The sequence below is a fragment of the Paralichthys olivaceus genome, chromosome 11 (assembly GCF_024713975.1).
Source record: "Paralichthys olivaceus isolate ysfri-2021 chromosome 11, ASM2471397v2, whole genome shotgun sequence".
NCBI lineage: Eukaryota > Metazoa > Chordata > Actinopteri > Pleuronectiformes > Paralichthyidae > Paralichthys > Paralichthys olivaceus.
In genome coordinates this window covers 24360384-24385898 of record NC_091103.1, presented here as the reverse complement: position 1 = coordinate 24385898, position 25515 = coordinate 24360384, and the positions used below count along the sequence as shown (strand labels likewise).

Sequence of the window (25515 nt, the reverse complement as noted above, 5' to 3'; positions counted from 1 at the left end):
CGGGTGGCTCTCTTATACTGGACTTAAATAAGACATATATTACACTATGTGACATTACTATTCATTTTCAATCCATTTAAATTAAAACAAAAGATTCAAATTAAAAAATAGTCTCATTTACATTCATGTCAACCTGAATTCACAGATTTAAAAAAACGAAACAACTGAGCTTTAAATGGGTGAACTCATTAATAAATAATGACGATGGTGATGACTCCTATCGTAATAATCATTAATAGAATGATTACAGCAGACTGCAAAAAGAAAAATGCCATAGATCCTGTGAGTTTGCCGCAGCTTGCACAGTATCACTCTCGTCGTTTCTAGGTTTCGCACTACGTGAGGTCATCAGCGTGCGCCTCGGCATTCTATCTCAAACACTAGAGCCGCGCACAGGGGGCGCTGCACTGCTTGTGGTATACATCACAGGGTATACAGTGGGAGGGGTGTGCAAAGGAAGAAACACCCAGCTGATTCCCCACCCCGCCCACACCCCTCCCCGGTTTCACCTCACCCTTCTTCCTTAGTAATCTCGGCAAGGGGGAGGAGGGGGGAGGTGAGGTCATGAGGCGGGGGAGAGAATAAACAGTGTCGGGGCGAAGTCGAGGATGTTTCTTCTCTCACACACCGGCTGAAGTTTGCAGTCCTGCTCATTATAAAAACCCCTGTAAAAGGGCTGGGGAGGGGAGGGGCAGGGCACGGGAGGGGGGACAAGTAGTGAGAGGGGCTTTGGGGGGAGGGAAGGGGGAGGGTCTTTGGGGCAAGTCAAAACTAGAAGAAAAACAAAACGGGTGTGGGCTGCAGCGGGAGGGAAGGGTAAGGGTTGTTTCCATAAGGGGGTTTTCGAATGGGGGGGGAGGGGAGAAGGGTGGGAGGGTCGTACCCTGTTAACGCCAAACCCCCCTCCCCCTCTCTCCGTGCCCCTGCCCTTCCCTTCCTCCCCCCACTTCCTGTAGCCTCTCAGGCAGTCGGCCTGTCTACATGGCATTCAGCTTCGTCCACAAAATACACAAACAAACAGACAGCTTAATTTACCAAACAAAACAAAAACAAGAAAAAAAACAATGAAACAAAACAATAAAAAATCCCGAAAGGTCAAGACGTTAAGTAATAAAACCTTATTTACATTTTACACATTTTTTTCTTGGTTTTTCAGCGTGATAACTCGCTCCTCTCCCTCCTCGTCTTCTCAGCACATTTTTGCTCCGCGTCAAAAACTTTTTTTTAATAAAGAATACTGAAAACACGCAGAAGAAAATGGCGCGGACGTTTCCTTCCGACATTCTTGCTCTCCTCTCCTTTTTCCATTTTCACTCTCCCTTTTTTATACTCCTCCCCCAAGCCCCCACTCTTTTTTTTTTCCTCTTTTCCTCCTCGTTTCTCATTGGCTGTCAGGTTTAGCCCACCTTCTGTGGGTTGGTGGCGCGTACCCCTTGCTCATAGGTGATTCGCTGGCTGATCAGGTACTGTGCGGCCTGCGTGGCGGGCTGAGAACCCGTGATGGTAACCTTCCTGTTCCGAGTTCCAGGGATGAACTCGCCTTTCTTGGAGATCTGGATCCTGGCGCCGGTCAGCTCCTGGTACTCCACAAGCGTCTTCCCTCCTTTCCCCAAGATGGCTCCCACCAGGTTTTCTGGCACGGCGATCTCAACCACCTCCTTTGCTCCTTCTCCTAGCTTCTCCGTGGCCAGTAGTGATGATGCAACCAGTGGTGATGCGGCGCTTAAGTAGCCGTTGGTGGCCCCTGTAGCGGCCGCCAGGGAACCCAGGGAGAAGCCTCCCAGACCGGCTGCTGGGTGAGCGGCGCTCGTGGATGCATCACTGGCGTAGGACGCTAATAAATTAGCTGCGGCGGCTGCTGCTGGATTGGCGTTAGCTGCTACAGCCGCTAACACCCCTGAGGCTGCAGCGGGGTTCAGCCCCAGGCCAAGGGAGTTGGTGTTGTAGCCGTAACTGGCCAGAGTGTTGAGGGCGGAGGTGATGGTCAGCAGGTCGTTGCCTGAGAGGCTGGACATGGTGGTCGGGAAAGCCCCCACGCCTGCCAGGCCAGCCTGGCCGAGCAGAGAGGAGGCCGTTGCTGCTGCAGCGGCTGCAGCAGCCGGCATGACCTCGGTGGAGTTTGCGTACGGGGAGCCGGTGGGGTTGGAGTTGGCGACCGGCCCTGTGATGTTGGAGTAGGAGATGTTGAGGCAGGAGGAGCTCTGCGGATCCTCCTGGATCTTCTGGACGATGATCTCCACGGCTTTGCGGTTCTGCTCGGGCTCCCCGCTGATGGTGACCACGCGCTCCTGCAGGTTGATGCCCTCTGGCTTTTGGGATAGTTGAACCCACGCCCCAGACTGCTCCATCACTGCCTTGACTGTGGCTCCACCTTTACCGATGATCAAACCCGCTGTGCTATTAGGGACGATCAGCTTGGCCTGGAGGGTGGTGGTGGGGTTTGGAGAAATAGAAGAAACAGATAACAATTATGTTAGGTATAATAAATGAGGGTTTTATCAAAGTCATAGCAAATAGGCCATACTCGAGAGCACAAAATACTAGCACACTCCTGTGCATCAAATTAACGGAAAATCGAAATACAAATACACAAAGATACAGAACAAACAAAAATGTAAAAGTCAGAGATGTTAAGAAGCGTTCCTAATGTTTTGCAGCCTGTGATGTTACAATTACTAACAATCCCTCTCTCTCTCTCTGAAAATATGAAATTAAAGAGGAGTAATTTGATGGAGCTTGTTGCTGTAAAATAATTCTCTTCTGTCAAACACAGTAAAACAGAGCGCTCTTTGAGAGACAAGGTCGACGCTGAACCAAACTTTGTCAGATTCTGCTTTTCAGAGGCGTCCTCGAGAAGGACGAGAGACACAAAGAACCAAAGGAAGAGGCAGAGATAGAGATATGAACTATATGTGAATGCAGAGCAAGCAAGGATCCTGTGTGTGTGTGTCAGCAGATGTACACATACAACATCAGAGACCATCACCTGAACACACATTTGGTACATAACAGAGAGAAAAGAGATAAAGTGCAAAGAGGTAAGAGAGGCGGAGACAAAAAGGTAGAACGGGGAGAGAGGGAGAGGGAGGGAGGAATTGTAAAGAGGCTACTTGTATGAAAAAAAAAAAACATTGATTCCCAGGGGTCAGCGTTGCCATGGCAACACAGCTCCAGCATTGGAAGAGAACGAGGCGATGGTGCGCACACACACACACACACACACACACACACACTGCACAGTATCTTTAATTTCACATATTTTCATGAAGAAATGGTGCATTATCGTTAACTCCCTTCTTCACATTGTGCAAAATATTGACTAATCGATCTGTGAACGAAGACGATGAGTTAACATTTCACAGATTGGGCAGAATTGATCCTTGGTTTTTCGACGGAAGCCCATTAATCTAAAGTGATTCTAATACAACATTTCCACTGAAGCGTGCAACTAAGGATGTTTTTTTGAAATGATTATTGATTATTCCCTCAATATTTCTGTACGATTAATCTAGTCTAGTCTATGAAATGTCAGAAAATAAGTCAAATAAGTAGTTTTATCTGATTGATGCACTAAAATGTAACAATAAATAATTTGCACATGAAACACAATTAACAATGTAAGTAATTAATGTCTGAGAGGCTTCTGTCTCTTCGGCTGAGGCTAAGGAGGTAGAGGGGGTCGTCAACTAAACAGAAGGACAGTGGTTTGATCCCTAGAATCAGTCTTTTTTCAATTCAATTCCACATTATAATTAACATTATTATAACCATTATTGTTAGAACACAGTTCTATGGATTGTTTTACACTTTGCTTTCTTTCCCTTTAAGAATTTGAATGATAGATTTGACATAGTGATCTGTTGAATCCTAAGATCTATTTGTTCCTGTTTCATCAGAGCCCAAAGATGGATATTTCCGGCCACTTAGAGGGAAAAAACTTTCAGGAATGAATTTGATATGTTACATTATCATAAGAAACTGAATCCATTCTGAAGAAACAATAACACAGACTTGAAAGAAACTGTCTCTTTAGTGGAGGAGCTAATGTGCTGTGAGGCTATCTGTGAGGTTTCACAAGAAACTCTCCTCTTTATCCTCACAATATTACACATTTATTCTCTTTAAATTTTTCTATTTGAATTATGTCTATTCTCAAAATCTCAGATATGTTTTCCCTCTAAGTGGCCCTGATAGTGGTAGATACCATATAGTGTACACACAGATATCTGCAGTCTGACAGGACCTGGAGTGAGTGACTTATCACACTCTGCAGCACTGACCTCTGTCCACAGTTAAACAATCACTTTGCTGAATGGAAACAAAACAGACGGGTGAAATCTGTTTGTTTGCATTTCAGTGAAAACTAAATACTAGAAACTGTTTTTGCGACGTCGTCTCTAACAAACATCTTCAGGAGAAGTTATCGACGTCTGCCCCACATTAGCCTCATAAATGTGAGTATGAACGCTCTCTCCTTTTAGAATCGATTCCAATCTCTGCAGAGCGACTCTGGACAAAGCTCCAGCAGCCATGTAACTGCTGCATGTCTGAAAGACGAATATTCATATTGAGAGCAGAGAGATGGAGTGTGGGCTGTGGGAAGAGGAGGAGGCGGGAGGGCGGAAGAGATAAAAGAACTCGGCCTTGATAAAGAAAAGATGACGATAAAGTGAAAGAAACATGAGGGAGGGAGGAGGTGATCGATTCAACAAACTGAGATATTGAGAGAAAAGAGGAAGTTATTCACCATCTTTTACTGTCTCAACATGCAGAGAGAAATAAAGAGAGAGGACTGAAAGAAAAGAGAGAAGAGAAATCAAAGTGAGAGGGATCCATTTGTCTTACAGCAGAAAAATGCAAAGGCCATTCCAATTACCCTGTGTCACCCTCTGCCTCACCCACACCTCCTCCTCCTTGTGTTTAAAGCTGAACTACATGTGCGTGGCGGTGCCCCTGATGCAGTGGGTTTGCTGCCATGCTGTGTTCCGCAGTTTGCTCCCTACGACGCCGCTTTTTGTTCGGCGGAGGATAAATTTACATAGAAATAGAAAATTAGGTGGGAGCGACTTCAAACCTGTAGACAGCGTCACATTTTCACTTCTCGCTGCTTCAGGTTGATTATCTTTCCCCTGTGAGTGTTTGTTTGTGAGCTGCCTCTCGTGTCTCTTTGTGTGATTTCTTTTTTCTTTCTGTTCGTCTTTAATTTGAGAACAAGTGGAAGTTTCCATTTCTATTGATTGGTGGGTTGTTACTCTGACACAGTGAGGCTCCTCTGACGCGTCTGTTTACGTCCCGCTGCTATCAGTGGCTCCACCGCAATCTGCTGTCCTGTGTAGATTAGTAGGAAGAGCAAAGTGCTAACAGAGTGTGAGCGGCTCAGGTTTTCTGTTGAGCTCTGATGATCGGCTACTTCCTCAAATTTACTTATAACACCAATAAGCCTTTGAGCTGATGCACGTGGTTGAAATCATTATTACAATGTCCACTTCAATCAAGCTGCACCATACTTCACACACTCAGATATCAGTCCTCTGAATATGTCTCATTAAGATTCATGAACTATTCCCTGGGAAAACTGGGAACATTTAAAAAAAAAAGTGCCACATCTCACAAGATCTCCTGAAAACAGCCACAAACCAACCACTCACTCTTCAACATCTTTTAATATTTAACAGAAAGAACAAACATAAATTCAATAAACTGAATTCAAGTTTAAAAGTTCATAACCTCTTTCTGTCAGCAGCTCAGCTCTCTGGTTTAGTCTCTTCTCTGCTGCCTTTTTAACCAGGAGAGTAACCAGCCAACCGCCGTCCCTCTGAATTAACTCAATTTATTAAAATGTTTCAGCATAATTTGGATAAAAGCCTCCAACAGACGGAAACTTTTATGCAGAGATTCCTCTTTTCACCTTGATCTCCATCCTGTGATTACAGCGAGAGGTCTGTGTTTAGCTGTAAAACCTGTTTGCAGACGAACACCGTGTTTGTCGCTGCCTTAAATTTCACCTGGACGTCCAATTATGAAAATGTTCCACCGCGTCTATTTTGTTCAAGTGGCAACATTTTCAAAATGGTTGTTTTTGCGGTGAGGAGATGAGCGGGCGGCGGGGGGTAAAAATGAGACAAGGCATAAAAGACGTAAGTGACAGGCAGCGAGAAAAGAGAAAGAGCGAGGGAGAGACGGAGGGAGGGAGGGAGGGAGCCGAAAAGACTCATGAACCCTTTCATCCTCTGCACTAAAACATTCTCTCTTTCCACACACACACACACACGCAGAGTGTTGGTGTAGAAGTGGGAGGATAAACAGTGGCGTACAGCGATGTCTGATCCCTCCTAGCGCTAATGATCACATCTGCCATCTTTATATCCAACTGATTCTGTGCTAATGAGGTTCTCCGTTCGCCTCCACTCCTCCTCCGCCTGTTCGGCTTTTTTCTCCTCATGTTTCTCTCTCTCCATACATACTTTCCTTCCGTATAGCTTTTTAAATCTGCAGATTCTTTGTGTCTCCTGGTGAATCATAGCGTTTTTCGTCCACTGCATTTCATAGTTCTCTCTCTTTTCTCAGTTGAATAAACCAAACCCCTTTTCACAAGGTCACACACGCACCCACGCAGATTCACGCACGCACGCCCAATCTGAAGGTGTTCATAATGTGAAATCATCATCTTCATCCTGCTTTTATTTAGATGACGCCATCTAAGCCACGCAGCCTCCTGTACCTTCCCACAATCCTCTGCTCCCCAAACCTTTGTGCAGAGCCGTCTCAAAGAAGGAGATTATGTGACAGTTGGCAGTTTGCAGACTCTTTCATATTTTTTTTCTCCCTCAGCTTCACAGGTTTAAGTTTTTTCTCTACGTTCTCTTGTCTCTTTGGTGTTTTCTTTTCCTCCTTTAGAAGCTTCATATCTATTGGGAGAAACTTTTCCACGCAGAGGAGCGAGGAAGAGGAGCGGCGGGGAGTATTTGGCGTCCATCCAGCTGCTGACGAGAGCGTTCTGTTGCTACAGCTGCTGGACGGAGGTTGGAGGTCAAAGCCAATCTCCTGTTCTAGATATGCTCGGACAAAGAGTGTGAAGGAGCTAGGATGGGAAGCGTCGACTTCAGCGACTTCAGAGATAAGCTCAAATCAATGTCAGCAGCAGAGGGAGGTGAAGTGATTCAGGAGCAGCTTGGAGCCAGGTCAGACTGTTGAGGGTTTATAGAGGCCAAACATGTCAAATTGCAAAGTGTTCATACTTTGAGCTGACAGAGGAGTGGCTGTTAACAATCAAATCAAGTGACTGATTCATGCAGCATTGAAAGCTGTCGTCAACTTGAGATGAAACTGCTTGAAACTTTATCTCTTTGGTGGAGATAGGATAAAATCAAAGTATAGAACATTCTCTATCAGAAAAAGAAAGAAATATTTGGTGTTAAAAGTAAGACATTAAAAAGACTATTATATTTTAAATTGCTGGTTCACTTATTTTTCTCTGCTCATTTTTGTTGCATGAAGTTAAACCTGCAGTTTCTTGGGTTGTTTCCTGTGGACAAATCGGAGCCCGGGTCAGAATTTAACCACCAATTTAACGACCTCTGCGAACATCATCATCGTCCATACGAGAAATTTGTCTTGCCGGCAGCTGGAGGTCGTCCTCTGTGTCTTCAGCAGATAACGACAGCAGCCTCTGTGCACTCAGGAGGCTCCTGATCGCTGTTGTCCAATAAAACTTATACTATAAATAATGAACTAACCAGATATCTTCTAGTCAGTTTCACTATGGATATTATTAACCAAAGAATTTTTAAAGCCTATTACCCATTTTCACTCAGCTCCGTTGGCTTGTTTGTTTATCAGCATGATAACACAAAAACTACTGCACAAAACTAATTCATGGATCATGTTAAAAAAAACTCATGAGTTTTGATCACACAAGTAGCTGCACAGGCTGCAAATTAAAAACAAAAAGCTTGAAAAATCATCTAAATGCTCCAGATGAATTTAGTGCTTCAAAGCAGATAATCAGTTTGAGGATAGTTGCTGTAGCGTCTCCATGTTGCCCTGAAATCACCTGGTCCTTGCAGCTTTAAAGCTGAGAGGCCTAGGGAGCAAAATGTTATTGTGTGTGTGTGTGTGTGTGTGTGTGTGTGTGTGTGTGTGTGTGTGTGTGTGTGTGTGTGTGTGTTTTGCATTGACAAGTACTAGTCATAAACGCGGTCCAGAGGTCGCAGAACCTTAGAAATCTGAGAGAACAATGTTTCATTTAACAAACGAGTAAAGAAGCAAACTGTTAACGACCATGACCACACGCACACACACACACACACACACACACACACACACACACACACACACACACACACACACACACACATCATGTTACAGTAGTTAGTTGGGGTTTAACAGATGTATTAACACACTGCTTCAGCCGGCTGTCTCTCTGGTGTCTGTTCCTTCTGTCTGTATTCTGATTTTACAAAAATCTAAATCTGAGCAGAAAAATCTAAACCAACAATCAGTAAAAATTCAATAAGTTAAATTTCTGTTGGTGACATATAAGGTGATAAACAGCAATTCATCATAATGCTCGGTGTGATTTAATCTTATTTTTAAGATAACTTTTTATTGTCTATTGCAGATTAGTTTAGAACATGGCACCATGAGCTGATTTACAAAAGCACAAACTTAAAATTATGTATCATTGTTTCATCCGAGACTTTTGCTTGAGACTTTGAACACTCTTACACATTGTGATGTAGTCATGTATTTGTAACCTAGTTAGAAACTCGCTCTGCCTTCTCTTCTCTTCCCCCTCGATCTCTCTTTCTACTTTCGTCGTTCCTTCATCCCTCCATCTATGCATTCTTCCCTCCCTTTCTTCTTCTGTCTCTCACTATGTCTGAGTTGTCACGATGATGAGTCGTCTTCACGTCTAAACTTTGTGTCACGTTCCATTCAGGTCACAGGGCGCTCAGTCAGTGTTGTCACTAAAGGCCACAAACACACAAACGCACGCACACACAAGGACCCCCAACTGGTTTCACTTGTACTTATTAATAATGTATTGTACTATCAATCAAAGGCAAAAACACACAATACACACATTCTCTGAGATGGAAACACACTCATATACAGCATACAAACACACATATATATTTATATACTGTATATTTATATATATACACACACAGAGCGAGTTGAGGATAGCAGACAACTGTTGAGGCGGCTGCAGTTTGAACTTTGAAGTCTTAAGCAGAGGACTTCAGCTTAATCTTCCTCCTACTGATCCACAGGCTTAGTCCCCTCCCTCTCTCCCTGTCTCCCACTCTGCCTCTCCCTCGCTCGCCCTGCCTGTCTCGATCAGTCTGTGTCATCCCTCTTTTTTCACCTCTCCTGCCGTCTTTCAGCTCTCATTCTCTGGCTCATCCAGGAGCACAGAAATCCCCCCGCAGGTTAAAAATAACCGCAGGACAGAGGAGCTTGGCAACAATGACTGACAGCGAGGGGACATGGTGTTAACTTGGACAATACACACACACGCACACACACATCCAAAAATGTATCCATACACACTTGTACATGTAGTCCTTATGCCACAGGCTTTAACTTGTATTAACACAAAACTGATTTTTCTGACTCTTCAACAATTTTTGGGATATTTTGTTCCTGCTGCAATACACAAATAAACACACACTGACATGGCTAATATAGAGTAAACACAGACACACACACGGGTAGAGTTAGAGCTGGTTCTCATGTCTAGGTGGATATTTTACCTGTAATGTTGCAGTTCATTAATGTCTTGTGGGGATTCATCATGTGCATATAAACACATGTACACAACATGTCGTTACATCATTTCACTGCATGTGATTTAAAGGGGTTAATCAATTGAAGTTAAGTTATTCTGTCACGTGACATCAGGATGGTTTAAGTATTGGCTGGGATTATACTGACGAGGTGTTTCAGTGTTTTCTCCCTTTACTACAGACTTTGGCTTTTTTAACTCTGCAGAACTTTTAAATTCGCAAAAAGTTAAAATTACTGAGGATTTAAACTGAAAAATATCATATGTCTCATTTCATAGGTTTAATTTCAACTCAATTTCCAACACTGTCTGGAAAGTATTTTGGAAACATTTTAACTGCAATTATTCACATTATAGATGCTTGATGCATAAAAATATTTTGGTAAACAACACATGAATTAAATAACTCAGTTCAGACTGTGAATCTAATTTTTGTTTCCTGTTAAACATTGAGTGTGTTTCCTGTGACCAGTTCAAACCTCTGGCTCCATCATTAGATGCACGTTGTTCCGCCAAGACTCGTTAAAACCCACAAAAGTTTAATGGAGGCACAGAAGTTTCCACAGATACCAAACACGTGGTGTAAATTGATGCATCATAAATCGACGAGATTTCCTTTAAGATTCGTCTCCTCTCCTCTTCTTCTCCTTTCCTCTCCTGTTTCCTATACTCCTCTCCTCCTCCCTCCTCTCATGTTTCCTCCTCTCCTCTCCTCTCCTTTTTCCTATTCTCCTCTCCTCATCAGCCCAAAAGGAGAAAACAACAATAAAACCTTCCCCTCTGCTGCAGAAACTACGCCCCATATGGCAGAAATGTTTTTCCATGCCCATCACACCAACTAAATGTAATTTTCATCATAATTTTTCTGCATCCCACCTCCCAACGGCCAGCACCTCTTACAGTAAAACAAAAGAGAAGAAGAACGGCCTATGAACTTGATTTGTCTGTTTGATTTATACGATCAAAACAGTAAATATAAATATCAACATACTGTATGAGCTGGTGTGATGCACACGCTCAGTGTTATTAGCAGATAAGAGACACAATAGAGAGAGAGCATGTGTTCTCCAGCTTAAACAGCAGTGAGGCAGACGATCACAGGACCGACAGAATAAAATAGATAAACTTACACATCCTGCTCAGGTGTGAAAATCCCTCATCACAAGTCGACCGAATATAACTGAACTAAAGTTCCTCATCGCTGCTGTCACGTGAATAGTTTTGATTCATCTCGTTAGAGTAGCTGGATGCATCGAATGAAGTGATGAACCTGCAGAGAATTATTAGCCGAAATTTAAACTGTGATATGTCCCACCTATAGGGCTCTGATGCAGCTTAGCAAAAAGTTCTGGTTCTGATAAACAAACTCATCAAATTTTCCAAAATGTCTTGAAAAAGATTCACCAAAATCTCCAGCAGCTGAAAACATGAATAATGTAAATTCCTCTGTCAATTTGCACAAGGCAAAATTAATCTTGTGTTTGGTGATGAACTGTTTGCGTCCAAAGAATCGTTATGGAAACAGACAGAACTACTTTACGATTAAATGTGGATCCTTATATTAGTGATGAAGTCATCAGCCAGTCATATCATGTTGGTTTCAGTCTCCATAAATGAATCTCAGAGTTATAATTTCTTATAACTCAGAGATTAAAAGGATTTAATTAATTCCAATTTGATAAGAAACAACAACACAGAACCTCTCCTCACTGTGTCTGACTCAGATTTGTTTTTTCCAACCAGCTGAGCTCAGAGTCTTACACTCACACCTCCTCATCATCTGACTCAATCTGAGCCAGACTCACTCTTCCTGACATTTATGGCCAACTTCCTGTGTCTGAAGGCAATAACAGGAAGGAGGAAACAGGTGTTGGGGGTGGAGGTGAAAGGTCACAGGAAACGGCTCCTCTCAGCCCGCAGGAAGAGGTTGGAGGGAGTCGTCAGGAAAACAAAAAGAGTAGATTTGGTTGAATGCTCGTGCGTGTGTTCACCTTCCAGCGCTGTTCTCTGTGCGGCCGAGCGACGTCAAAGTGCTGCTGCATGAAGGCGAGTGCGGACCAGGCCAAAAATAGCCTCCGAATAATACCACAACAAAACCACGGGCCATTTACAGCTGATCTCACAGGGGACGCAGCTCCTGCTCTGCAGCTCACTCCAAAACCCCATAATGCAACAGTAACAGCCAAGAGGGCATGTTTTACTGTCAATATGAATATAATATTGATCCAGTAAGTAGGTGATGCTTCACTACATTACACATAAACACAGTACGCGAGCTCTCTAGAGTCTCTCGGGTTTTATGTAATGGTCTGTGATGTTTATGTGCTACTGCATTTTCTCCAAAGGGTTTATAGTACACAAGCAATAAATAAGTAAAGAAGAAAAACTATTTATCAGTACTATTAGTAAACATGGACATGATAGAAATTAATGTCTGGCTTGTTTTAACAGTCAGGTAGCTTTGGTTTACGGGTTAGCTCTTCAGATTAATGTTGGTTTGTAATTGAGGTAATGAGTTTTCATAGTTTTCACTGCTAAACAATTCTGCCTATTTTAAAGTGAACCCAGCGACCAGTGCAGCACAAATTGTTTTCTACCTGCAAGAACATGATTACTCTTCTCCTTAAACCTGAATATCAACCTGATGAAAACATTTTTTTTTTTAAACATACTAAAAAGGCAGATTTAATTAAGACCCTGATTTCTTTCTTGTGATAAATGATTTTAGTTGGACTTCCCTTCACAAACAGAGCCAGGATCCGTGACAGGAAACATACCTGATGTTTCAATATTTAAGGTCAAGCACAGCAAATAAGCTAAATTACACTATAACACTATATTTCTATATGAACATATGTTGGCTCATTAACATGATATAAAAATGAAGGCACTGGCCTTCTTTTAAACAATGACCTTCACTTACATCTGTAAATAACTACCAAAATTCAAAGTTACCAGTGCATTATGTGAAATAATCATCAGTTCATTATTCAGTATTAAAACTATCTGTGAAATCTTGTTGTACAACTCTAATGTGGTAGGTGCTGAAACAGGCTGCTTACTCTTTCTGCATCTGTCAGTTTTCTATCAGTTCCCTAAGAGCCCTCACCGTCCTCTACAGCCTGAATATTTAAAGCAGACGCTCCATCGTGACAGAGCGTGCTGCAGGGTGCGATGATGTTTTACAAGAGTGTGCTCGAGAGGCAGAAACAAAAGCAAACAGTGAATAATCAATGTCATAAAACCCCTCAATAAAGTCTCTTCAGCCACGTGTCACGTCAGGCCTCATTACAGCCGGTGTAAGACGCAGCTTGTAAATCATCCTCGTCACTGGCGTGTTGTCCCGTCATGTGGCCTTGAAGTGCGCCGAGTCGTCTGTCGGTGTCGCTGCTGTTTTTTTCCTTCTATCAGCAGCTGCTTCTTCTTCTTCCAGCAAAGCTCTCCGTCACTCTGCAGCTGTCGGCTAACGAGAGTTCAGATACGCTTCCAGCTTTCAGTCACCCACTCAGCCGCCGTGACTCCCCTCCGCTGCCACTCTCTCTTTCTATCTGACTTTAGGTCATCTTCTCCTTTCTGTCCCTCCCTCGTCCTTCAACTCTCTCGTCCCAACTTTTCTTCTTTCTCGCAACATCACAAATATCCTCCACATACCCTTCTCTCTCTCTCTCTCGACTCATTCCCCCCCCTTTCTCTCTCACCCACTCCCAGGGGTTAACAGTAATGGCGACACCACATGCTGCAACAGCCGGGTTCATGACATGAGAAAGAAGACGACATTTTATCCTCGACCTGAAATAGTAGACAATCAACGGCTGCAGCGCCCTGAACACCAATTCATCTTTCATAAGTACACATGTGTTCGGTGTGTGTGTGTGTGTGTGTGTGTGTGTGTGTGTGTCCATTCATTAGATCAAAGTGAGTTTGTGTTTTGGTAACAAGACTGTTTCTACGATGGCAGCCATGTTTTTAAAACCCAGTGAGGGTCTCCCAAGACGTCATGAACAGTCCACTGACCATAAATGTGTGAGTGACTTTGTTTGTTTGTGTTTATGTTCAAAATGTTTATTTTACTTCCTTTTTTTATTTCATATTGATTCGTCCATTTAATCATCAGATTATTTTTTCAGTAGCAATAATGGAAATCTAAGGGGGAAATGAAGTGACAAGAGTAAAAAGTACTTTTTACTTTGCTTCTGGCATTCAACAAAAACTTTGAAAATCAGTTCAGGAGCTCCACATGATCCTTTGAGTTTTTTTAATGGCAACAAGAGACTGATTAATAAAGATTTTTGCGAGCCAACACCATTATTAGAGAGTAAAATATTCTTGATACAGATATTTATATTAATGTTTTTGGCATTGATTCCTAAGGTGTTGTTATCAAACCCTTATGATAAAGAAATCTATGAATAACTATAAATTAAAATGAAACACATGCATGAAGAGCCTGAATTGAGAACATACAATAAAAATATAAAATATAAACATGTATGCACATCTTTTCTGCATTGTTGATTCTGTAAAATGAAAGATATCATATCACTTCAACTGTAGTGAGTAAATACAAGTACTTCAAAAATATATTTAAAATTCTGATGTAACAAGTTACTGTTTAAAATAATCTGATTGAATAGGTTCATAATCAGACTTTTAAATATTTTGCTCATAAATCAGAAAAGATGTTGTTACACTAAAAATGCAATTGTGTTGTGTATTTTCACCACACATGTTCAAACCATCTTTTAACATTGGAAGTCTCTGAGTGTCCAGCAGGGTTCAGGAAATAATTCTCATGCGGAGCTTTCTCTGTGTGTGTGTGTGTGTGTGTGTGTGTGTGTGTGTGTGTGTGTGTGTGTCAAACAAACCCATTCACTCTCCTCTCTGACATGGTATAAATAGCCTAAAGAGCAACCGGGGGATTCGCCCTCATGTCATAGATAAGTGTCTAAATATCAGCAGCTATTAGCCTGCTCGTCTCCTCGCGGCTGCTCGCCTCGTCTTAAACGGCTTTACGTGACTGTCACTCAGCCTCAGACGCTCAAGATGCACAAAATATAACCTGAATTAAAAAAATGTATACATTTGTTATTTTGGTAGCAACATACATTAGCGTAGCTTAGCGCCAAGACTTGAAATAGAGGAGAAAAGCTAGCCGAGACTGCAAAGGTAATGTGCTGCAGTGCTTTTTGGGCGCTGTGCTTCCTGCAGTCTTCGCTGGTTGCCTAGCAACTGCAACCTGAGTTTGGTGTGAAAAAACTTGACTGACCTCAAAATCATCTAACACCTTTGGGATGAGCTGCAGAGCACGAGCCAAAGACTCGTCACCCATTGTCAGCCATCATCATGGACTGACCTCCTCGAAACTCATGGAGCTGAATTAAATTTTAAACATTATAATTAGAGCAAGAAGACAAAAAGACAAACATATGTACAGACTGTTTTCTGCGCCAGCCTTCGTGTGTGTGGGCTTGAGGATAGAGTGTGGGTAAGTGTGTGTGTGTGTTTACCCTGTGATTAATTATGCATAAAATTCAGCACACCTTCGAATTGTGTTTGGCAAAAATAAATCTCTCTGAGGACTCTGTGTGTGTGTGTGTGTGTGTGTGTGTGTGTGTGTGTGTGCTTATGACAGAGGATGAGAAATCGCAGCGGGGGAAAACAAACACAACAGCAAAAAACAAGGGAATATTTCTGAATATTGCATCATTTCAGTTTTTAATTGTGGTTATTCCTCATTTCAGTTTTTAACATATATATTTTATTATGAACAGTCAATATGCGCAAACAATGCCAGACCTGACTAATCAATAGGGAGCAATCATGAAGCGAGAGTGAAGATAATCACTTAAACAGATTGGGATCATAATCAATGGCCGCACTAATTGTCCTCCATCACGCAGCTGATATCCACACTCAGAGTTAGTCGTTTACAATCAACGGCCAAAAGAGCTTCAAGATTATTATTAAACACAAACTTCGAGACGTCATTAATCAAAAGTTAATTACAACAATAATGTGCATTAAAACGTTACGTAGCCGTATGATTACCCTGCTCTGATTGGCTGATAAGTACACGTTAAAAATTCTTATAAGATCAGAAAGTGTTTACACTTTGGCGCCCCCTGGTGGTACTATCAAGAAAGACACTGTGGTAGAACCCCCTCCTATAGATCTGAGCAGAGACACTGAGATGGAAAACAACACAAACACAAAGACAAAATCGATTTCGTCATAAATAAGCGGTGAATCACATAAAAGTTCAACACAGAGTTGCTGTGGTTGGAGCCGCATTCAAGGATGTAATACCTCGTAAAAAAGATCTTCCTTTTAAAATAAATGTATATCTTTAACCAAAAGGAAATCAGTCGCAAAGGTCTCTTATCATGAAAATGGGTTTTGACTGTTTTTTTTCATCAACTCAGATGTAAAATATGAAATCCAATTTTCTTCTCCACCTCAACAAGATGTGAACACACTTCCAACAACCTTCACAAATAAAATAGCCACGGTCCTTAAAGCTCAAGACAAGTTAACACGCTGTCTACATGAATGAAGTCGGAGCATCACCTGACCGATGGTTCAATAAAATATACAAGTACAGAATCATCAGTGCGAAGTGATAAATCCACGTGAAAGGTTTGGCGACTTCACCATCAAAATAAAACGTTGCTCATTACATTGGCTAATGGTGCAGACATGCGCCATCTTGTGGGATTAAAGACTTTTCTAGAGCAGTGGACATCATGTCCTCGGACCCCTATGATCAACATATGCTTCTTAAAACAGTGATAAACAGTAACTGACCCTTACTGTGAAGAGACTAAATGACCAAAGTGATCATTAAGCCTAAATATTTCACAGAGGAAGCTTCTCTGGATCAGTGTTTTCAACAACCCGACATTACGTAAACATCGAGCATATTGTGAAGTGACAGTGACAACGACTCATCCTCCCACCATGAACTTCCTCACAGCTGAGGGAGGGAGAAAGATAGAGAGAGGAAGAGAGAGCGAGGATGAAAAGGCTGAATACTACAGGAAGTCAGTGGGATGAAAAGTGCAGAGTTCTCCATTAAGATGTACACACAAAGTTTGTGTGTGTGTGTGTGTAGCAGCCAACAGTTCATGTCACATGTGGAGTTTATCTTCACACCTCACACACTGCATCCTGTCTTCTTTTCTCCCTCGCTCTCTCTATTCATCCTCATTTCTCTTTCCTCCATCTACATCCTGCACCCCAGCATAGCCAAAAGCAGAGTATAGTTTCCCGACTATCTCTGTGTGTGTGTGTGTGTGTGTGTGTGTGAGCTTATCCTCAGAAGATTAACTTTTGGAGCTGATCAATACAAAGTCAAAGATCATGGTCTGCAAAATGAAGCTCTGAAAAACATGTTTTTCAAGATCTCTCAAATAATAGACTAAAGCGTGTATTGATCACACAATGATTCCACATTATATATGATGAGTGGCGTCATGAAGATGTCAGAATGGAAGTCAGAATATTACGTCCTGCATAGTGCATGAATACATTTTTCCAGGTATCTCTGCATCTCATTGGATTTAGACACGACCTGAAGCTTATATACGGAACGATTTCATGTTCATGTCTGTTTCCTCAATTATATGACACACAAAGTGCTGATATACACAAAGTAACAAGCTGTGATGTCATAATTTCACATGTACACACAGCTAAACGGAAACCGAAAAAGTTAGTGACTAATAAAGCTGTTTGCATGTGGACGAGAGGCTCACACAGAGGGAAAAAGTTCATTTTGCAAATGATCTGCCTACAGTGGGATGTATACAGTGTGTGTTCAGGGTATGCATCATCCCCTTGATGCTTTTCATTCATTCACGTCTCCTCGTTGCTCTTTGCGTCCTCTCCCATCTGTTTCATTTCCCTTTTTAACTTGACCACAGAAACACACACGACTTGTCTTTTCCAAAAACAAACACCATCCTCCCTCTCTTCCTCACACAGGCCTTCAGCCGAGGCTGAGCTGGCACACACACACAAACAAAACTGATAAACACACACATGCGCGATCGCACACACACCATTGTAGGATCAGGCTCGGCTGCTCTGGGTTTTCCTGGAATAGAATGGAGCAGAATAAACAGCAGAGACCGTGACACCGACCTGTTTGACGCGGTCTGGGTTGACGGTGGTCTGTGGCTGCAGGATGCTGACCGGCTCTGTCTTCTGGGTGCTCTGAGGCATCTCCCTCACCTTCTCAGCAATGAAGTCATGGACGCCGTTCAGCGCCTCCACCGTGCCCTGGATCAGACACACCCGCTCTGTCGTCCCTGGACATAAAGACAAAGGCAAACAGGTCATGATGTGAGTTCAAAGTGAAGCAAAGAGCTTTTGCAAAGAGTCTTTCTGTGACTTGGATAAATGAATGCTTCCTGTGCACGATGTCATACATAAACAACGATGAGGAAGTCATTCCACATCATATATGAAACATTTATTTCCATCACACTTCTCTATTAATGTGCCAACTTTTCCACTGATACAGCTTTGCTATATTTAGGATTTTTTTAAATAGCGGCTGTTTCTACTCAGGTTTTCTTTAAAACATTTCCACAGGTGGGTGGAAACTCTGGGAGCAGGTAAAGCATGGATCTTCTGTCCTAGTTCTCACTTGACGACTCAGACTTTTCTATTTCCATCATTTTTATGTGCAGTTGAATGAAAATAAATCAAAAAGTGAGAGCTGTGAGAAGAAGGATACAAAGAACCAGTAATGATCCCCTCTGGGAAATTATGCTTCCTGCTGCAGCTTCGTAATAACGGTAAGGATTTAAAAATAAAAAACTTTAGACATAAGATTGCACTGCTCAAGGAAAAACTGATTTTGGCCGAGATGCAATTTAACACAACGCTGCAAGACAGAGATGAAACAAAGCAAGTTTGAAGCTAAAAGTCTAAAATAAATGAAGCCATCTAAAAATCTTCTTGACCTCATTCAGAAATCACCAGTGTTAATATTTCCGCTGCGTCTTCCTCCACTGAACGCTTCAGAAAAACTCAGCTCAGTTTACGTCTGTTTCCAGGACGTCAACATTCATTCCCCCGGTCACATGAAAAATAAAACACGCTGCAGTGATTTCCAAACCTCGGCTTCACTTTGGGCAGAACGTGTGCGTAAGCATTAAAAGCTGCAAAGTCGAGATTTATTTCAGCTTCAAATAAACTGGCTCAAGTTTATTTCACAAACTGAGATGCTGTTGAGGTGCAGTGGATTTACAATCGAGCACTTTACAATCCCACTAACTGAGATTTATGTTCTCGGAGAAAAGTCATAACATAGCAGAACAGAAGACTTGCAGGAAATAAAAGAAGTAAATGGAGGGAGACTATATTTGTTGTATGTGTGTGAATATATATGTGCATGTTGCAGCTTATGCACTTGTTACCCAGGATTGTATAACCACACAAAACACTGTTTACAAGATTAGAAACCAAGTGACTGAATCTGTGATCAAGAGTAAATCAAACAGAGCAGTCTGTGTTAACACAATGAGTCAAGCATATTTGAAATGAAACAGTAAAGATGAGGTCTTAGCTTCAATCTGTTTGAAACCATAAAAGATGCAGTGCAGGGACTAAATGTAACAAGGAATTATATATATGAACTCTAGGCACTATAGGTACTCAGTCCTCCTGTGAAACTACATTTAAATCCACAAGATCCAGATTTTTATTCTGATCTGCACCAAATTCACCCACTCATAAATATCAACCCCCTAAATATGACAGATTTTCATCAAGATCCATGAATTATTCTCTTAGAAATCAACAGAAATTGATAAATATCTTCTCTCAAAATGTTAAAGAAAGTAAAACAAAACTGTTGGATCTGCAACACAATTCGTCCTTGACCCACAACCTTTTCTTCCACCAAAAGAAACGCAGACAAAAACAATCAAACATTTCAAATACCTGAACAAAGTGTGATCTTTATACTCTGATGTTCACACAACACATTTATTTTTTTTAACTATTTTATGTAAGTGAATGAACCTGAAAGCTGCCTGGAGATACCACAGTGTGATAGTTGGATATCAGCGCTTTAATATCAGAGTCAGTGTTTGAACATCAGAACAATGAAGAACGCATCACTGGCCCAGTGCTTCAGGACTTTTTAATAGATGAATACGTTAATAAATACATCATTTTATATTCTGAGAGCAGACAGACGGACGGGCGGGCAGACAGACGGACGGACAGAAAGACAGGCAGACAGAGAGACAGAGAGACAGACAGAGGAGAATCTAGGCCAAAGCAAAGCCTCTCAGTCTGACTTTATCTGAACAACACACTGAAAGTAAATCTCTCTTTGGCCATCACTCTCTCTCTCCCTTTTAGCCTTTACTGTCTCTCTCTCTACTCTCTGTCTCTTCCTCACTCTCCCTTCCTTCCTTCCTCCCGCCTCAAACTCTCTTTCCTTCCCTTTCGTTTTCCCTGTTTCCTCCTCCATCTCTCCCCGCTCCCTCCCTGGACTCCAGCATTTAGTGGGATCTGCTCTTATCTGGGCCCAGCAGTGAGTCAGTTCCCGTCTCCTCCCTCACACTGCATTGTTTGCCCGACTCCGTTTGGCCCGGCTCGGCCCTCCGTGGCTGCACTGAGAACAGGGGCACAGAGGGAATGAGGGATAAAAGCTGCGCTGTGTATGTGAAGGGGGTTTGGGAGCGGATTGTTCATCGAGGTGCCAGAGTCCAAGATCAAAAATGCTCTTTCAAAGCTCAGAAAATACACAAGTGCAGCAAAAGAAGAAAAGGAAAGCAGAGCAATTCTCAGAAGATGTACAAAAACATTATTTTTGTAATTTTTTTCCAGGATGAATCTAAATTCTGCAACTGAACAATGAATATTTTTATGTTAATTTGTAAGATTTCTCTCGTTTTAAAGCCTAAAATGTTGAATTGAGGACTCAAGCGAATGTGAGAAACAACAGAGGCTAAAAATAAAACACAGCACATTCAGGCATCCACAGCTTTTGGCTACCTGGCCCCTTCTCATGTCTGTCAGCATTACAATGGGATTAAATCCCATTCCTATTTTTACAGCGTGTGGACAGCAGTCACAAACAGTCACCGATGACAGCGGCTTCAGTTTCGGACAAATGAACGCGACCAATCACAGAGTGTGAGGATTCAGGTGCAGCCTCACGCTAACATTCTGTGGTTAAACATTTCAGCATCAGTTTGCATTTCATCCAGTGTCAGTGAGCAGAGTGACATGTCTGAGTGTGTGTGTGTGTGTGTGTGTGTGTGTGTGTGTGTGTGTGTGTGCGGATAGTGAGGAAACTGGGCCTTGCCTCTCTTCGACAGCTGGTGCCCTCTGGGTAATCTGGATTCATCCAATCAGAAGCAAGGATTAACAGGCCATTGTCTTGGCATCAGTGTGTGAGTGTGTGTTTGTCTGTTGTGTGTGTGTGTGTGTGCCAGTGTGTGTATGTGTAGTGTAACCGCAGAGGGAAAGGCCACTCTGTCAGTGGAGATCATATTGAAGCTGTTGTGCAGCTGAGCCACTGGAGCAAAGACCTGCTTTGTTTCATTACAAAATATTTACCTAAAAGGTCATTTAATAATGAGGGCAGGCGATAACGATCATGTTTAGAGCGGCAGGGTCGAGCTTTATCCTCGGTTCATCTGTGTTTTACTTTACATTGGCATGCTCGTGTCTCAGTGTCATGTCGTCCTTGCAGGAAACGCTCAGACTCAAAAACACAGACGCATAAATGCCAAACCAGCGCCAACAAAACAGAATTTACACTTCTCACAGATTGAGAGAGAGCTCTGCTAGCAGCTTTCACTGGTCCCACTGGTGCAAGACATCAGTGTGTGTGTGTGTGTGTGTGTGTGTGTGTGTGTGTGTGTGTGTGTGTGTGTGTCTTGGTACGTAACTTTTGCATCTCCTCTTGCAAAATGCACCTCGTCATTTGACATTTTAACGGTTGGAAGCAGATTCCAAACCTGACGTGCTGCAGCTGCTGAAGTAATATCTGCTCCATGTTGAATTTAAATAACTTTATGAGACATTTTCCATGTTGCTCATGTCGACACAGCACACAGCAAGAAAAAAACGATTCAATGCATATTTAATGTCTCTCCAAACAATGTGCATGGACACAGTCAAGACTCTTAGCTCAGAGGTTAAAAAAACTACTGATTTCATATTCCAGGTACTTTCAGATGAAGCTTGCGGTTAGTGTTTGTTAAACAAGAACCACATTTGCAACCACTGCCACTGAAGTGTATTTCAGACCACCTTGTTAAAGTGCTGATAGGTATGTTTGAGAAGAAGATGGAGTTAAGACATAAACCAGAGATAAGTACAGCATTTGGGAGAATCAGATCTGCACTACAGTCAATGAGTCACGTTTCATACACTCTCACAACTTTCATGTTTTGGAAAGTTTCAGGTCAGGAAGTTGTTACGTTTCTGAGATGAAAACATCTGCAGCAGCACCGGCAAGGAATTATCAATAAAATCTATTACGTCATGGTCCTGCTTCTGTATATGTGCTGCAGCAGTTTACAGCTCCAGAGAAAACTGCTGCGTCAAGTACAAAATGTACAAGAGGTTCAAGTCGTGGAGCTCTTAGTCCTGAATTCCTAAAATTCACCCCAGACGTGGATTTCTGCTCGTCACTTCCACAGTGTCCAAGTGACCCAACATTAAATCATCATCACCATCATCATCATGGTCCAGGCTGTGGACCCTGTTTCTATTAGAGTCGAGCTAGCATGACTCACTCCTTCCTCCTCTGCTCTCGTCCTCCTCCTCTTCTCTGAGGACCGGAGGAGGCGAGTAGAAATCACAGCGAGCCGCTTCTCTTCTGATTTCTGACTCACAGGAGCTCACAGAAAACATATGCATGCTGAGTAAGACTATGCATGCTGATGCTGCTGGAGAAAGCGACACGTTCCTCGGTGCTAAAACCTGGACACAGAGACAGGCGCTGTGCGGACGTGTCCGTCAATCCTGCAGAGGGAGGGAACAAATCGGAACGGAAGGAGATGTGACCTGTCTGTTTGTGAATATCGTGGTTTGCAGACAACGATTCAACATAAGCAGAATAGCCTGAGTCAAACGGTGAAGTGAGTTTTCGACGGTCAGTAAGAGGAGAGCGGTGTAGCCTCACGCTGACCGCTGCAGTCATGTAGTTACACAGGCTCCTCGCTGTAAAGATAACTCTGTGCGCTCAGCCTGTTAATTGCAGCAGAGCGATCAATCCGCAGCCAGCAGCCGTGATTCATTCCCTCCATCCTCCTCCAGCCGAGGGTGGAGAGAGTTGGCCGCTGTGGGCTGCCGTACCCGACAATAAAGACAGATTACTCAGAATAGTCACCGGTTTCTAACGCTTTAAAGGTCAAATAACAGGCAAGATGTAGATTTTATACAATACATGAAGTTCAGTTTACTTGGAGGGGATCTTTAAAGTTGAAGAAAAATAAAAACTTAATGATCAGCTTGAGTTTGAAAGATGTGGACATTGCAGACAGGGGAAGTCTGGATTTGTTGAGGTGCATTATGGGAAATGTAGGGTCCAGTATTTCTGGACCTTTACCAAAACAAAACAGCAGACGTGAGGATATTTACAGTATTTGTCTGCTGCATTGATATTGTGACATTTTTAAAAACCCTCTATCTGTAGCAAACCTCCCAACTTTGTGGAAGTGTGGCAGAAAGTTTGGGGAATTTACAGACGATCACAGTCAAAATGGAATCATTTGCTGTCATGGTTTTCCTGATCATGTTTAATATTTTGAATGTATATAGGCATTGTTTTGAATCATATTGTACAATCTTATGTATATGTTGTATTATTAAAGAAAATCTGAACACAAATCTTTAACTGTAGTTTTTGTCTTGTATCTTTAAAGAATTAAACAACTGATAAAATAAAAATAAAAACTGTATATTCATTAGAGCCTTGTGATTATTTCATTTGGTGTTGACGAGCTGCTGCTGTAAACTCAGCCTCTCAGGAGGATTTTATGTTAATACATTTCGACCATGATGTAAAGAAATCTGAGACTTACTTCAACAAAGTCGGAACATTTCCATGACCTGAAAAATTCTCTTCCTTCTTGTTTTATTTATGTTGTTTTATTCAGTGCAGACAAGCACTAAAGGCATCAACAGTCTGGTTTCCTCCACATCTGACAAACACAGCTAGTGCGACGAATGAGAAACAAGTTGTCAGATATATTCTGTTAAATTCCTGCAAAATGACCCATTTGTGAGAAAAAAAAACAGATTTTCCCCTGTGAGTCCTTTAAGACTCATGAAGTCCCTCAAACTTTCTTTTTTTAAATTTGAGAAATATCAGCGAAGAGAAGACGAGATGTGACAGCATCGCCAGAGGTCATGTGTTCACAGGTACATGATGTTCAACCCCTGCGATGCCGAGATGTGCAGCTTTTTCACTTCCAACACAGAAAGAAACAAACATCAGCAGAGGAGAGACGACTGATACAGAGGTTTCACACGAGTTCTGTCACATCGAGCGAGGCGAGGGGAGCGCGACGGACGGTGAAATGGACAGAAACTCAGAGAGGGAGAGGCAGATCGGCTCAGAGTCACGATAATAACGTCAAAATGGAGTGACACCAGAGAAAGAGGGGGAGACAAACAGAGATGGGCAGAGACAGACAGACCGGGATGCAGAGAGAGAAACCTCTGTGAATCCTGTCACAACAAAGTAACGACAGAGAGGAAGAGACACAAAAAGACAAGGGGACACTGCAACATGTACACAGGCTGTAGAAAGACGGACAGATTCACATAGCGCAGGACACAAAGAAGATGAGAACTAATAATTCATCCAAACAGTTCTGAGGTTTTTGTAACGTCAGAAAATCAAACTGGGGTTACTCTTTGATTTTTCGGTCTTTTTTTCTCACTAAGCAGCTGCAGAACAAAAAGACAGAGCACAGCGATAAAGAGACAAAGACAGAGGTGGAAACACGGCAAACATTGTGTTAATGGGAAGGGAATCCATGCAGAGAGATACAGACAGACTGATATGTAATTGTGGTATAAATTCAATAACTAAATGAATATCTCTCAGTATAAGATAACCTCCCAGGCTCCATCGGATGTGACTGGAAGCGTGGAGAGACGTGGTGGCTGGTTTAACGTAAGCTCATTAAACAGATCTCCTTAGGCGGCGGATAAGCTCAGGTTAACTGGCTACCTTTGATCAGATCTGCTGGATTAACCGACTGTTAGAGGGGCAGCTCGACACCTTGTTGTTCCGCAGGGTTAGAGAGTCAAATAAAATAAGCTTAAGAAAAGACAGAGAGCAAACGGACAAATGGAAGAGAAGGGGTGAAGGTCGGCTGCAGATTGTTCCAGTATCATGTGTCCAATTCATTATGGTCTCATTAAGACAGGCTGGTTTTACTCAGCAATAAAACCGTCAAAAATATATCTGGTGATATATCTGGTGTTTTGTGCAGGAGGTGGTTTCTGACCTTGTGGCTCTCACTGGAATGATTTTTATTATAATTTTATATTTCAAGTCTTTTTAAACACAAAAAATATTATACTTATTAACCCAATCTGTGCAAAAGGGTGATATTTATCAAATTAATCCATGTCATTTATCTATAAATTTTGAACGAGATGGCGAATTTCAGTGATGTACAGTTTTTTTTTTAGAGCCTGAATGATATTGTTACCCATAACGATAAAAGTGAGTA

The 25515-nt window shown here is 42.2% G+C and overlaps 1 protein-coding gene across 2 annotated transcripts in view; it reads right to left on the bottom strand.

Annotated features, from left to right (window-relative positions):
* Positions 1-905: 905 nt before the first annotated feature.
* Positions 906-25515, bottom strand: part of nova2 (NOVA alternative splicing regulator 2) — a 67755-nt gene continuing 43145 nt past the window's right edge. Inside the window, exons 4-5 of one of the 2 annotated variants that reach the window (XM_020088300.2) lie at positions 17933-18099; positions 906-2420 (exon numbers count right to left, since the gene is read on the bottom strand). In XM_020088300.2, coding sequence (XP_019943859.1) covers positions 1398-2420; positions 17933-18099 — 1190 coding nt within the window. In that variant the 3' untranslated portion in view covers positions 906-1397. The remainder of the gene's footprint in view (positions 2421-17932; positions 18100-25515) is intronic. The other variant, XM_020088302.2, reaches the window with a different exon arrangement.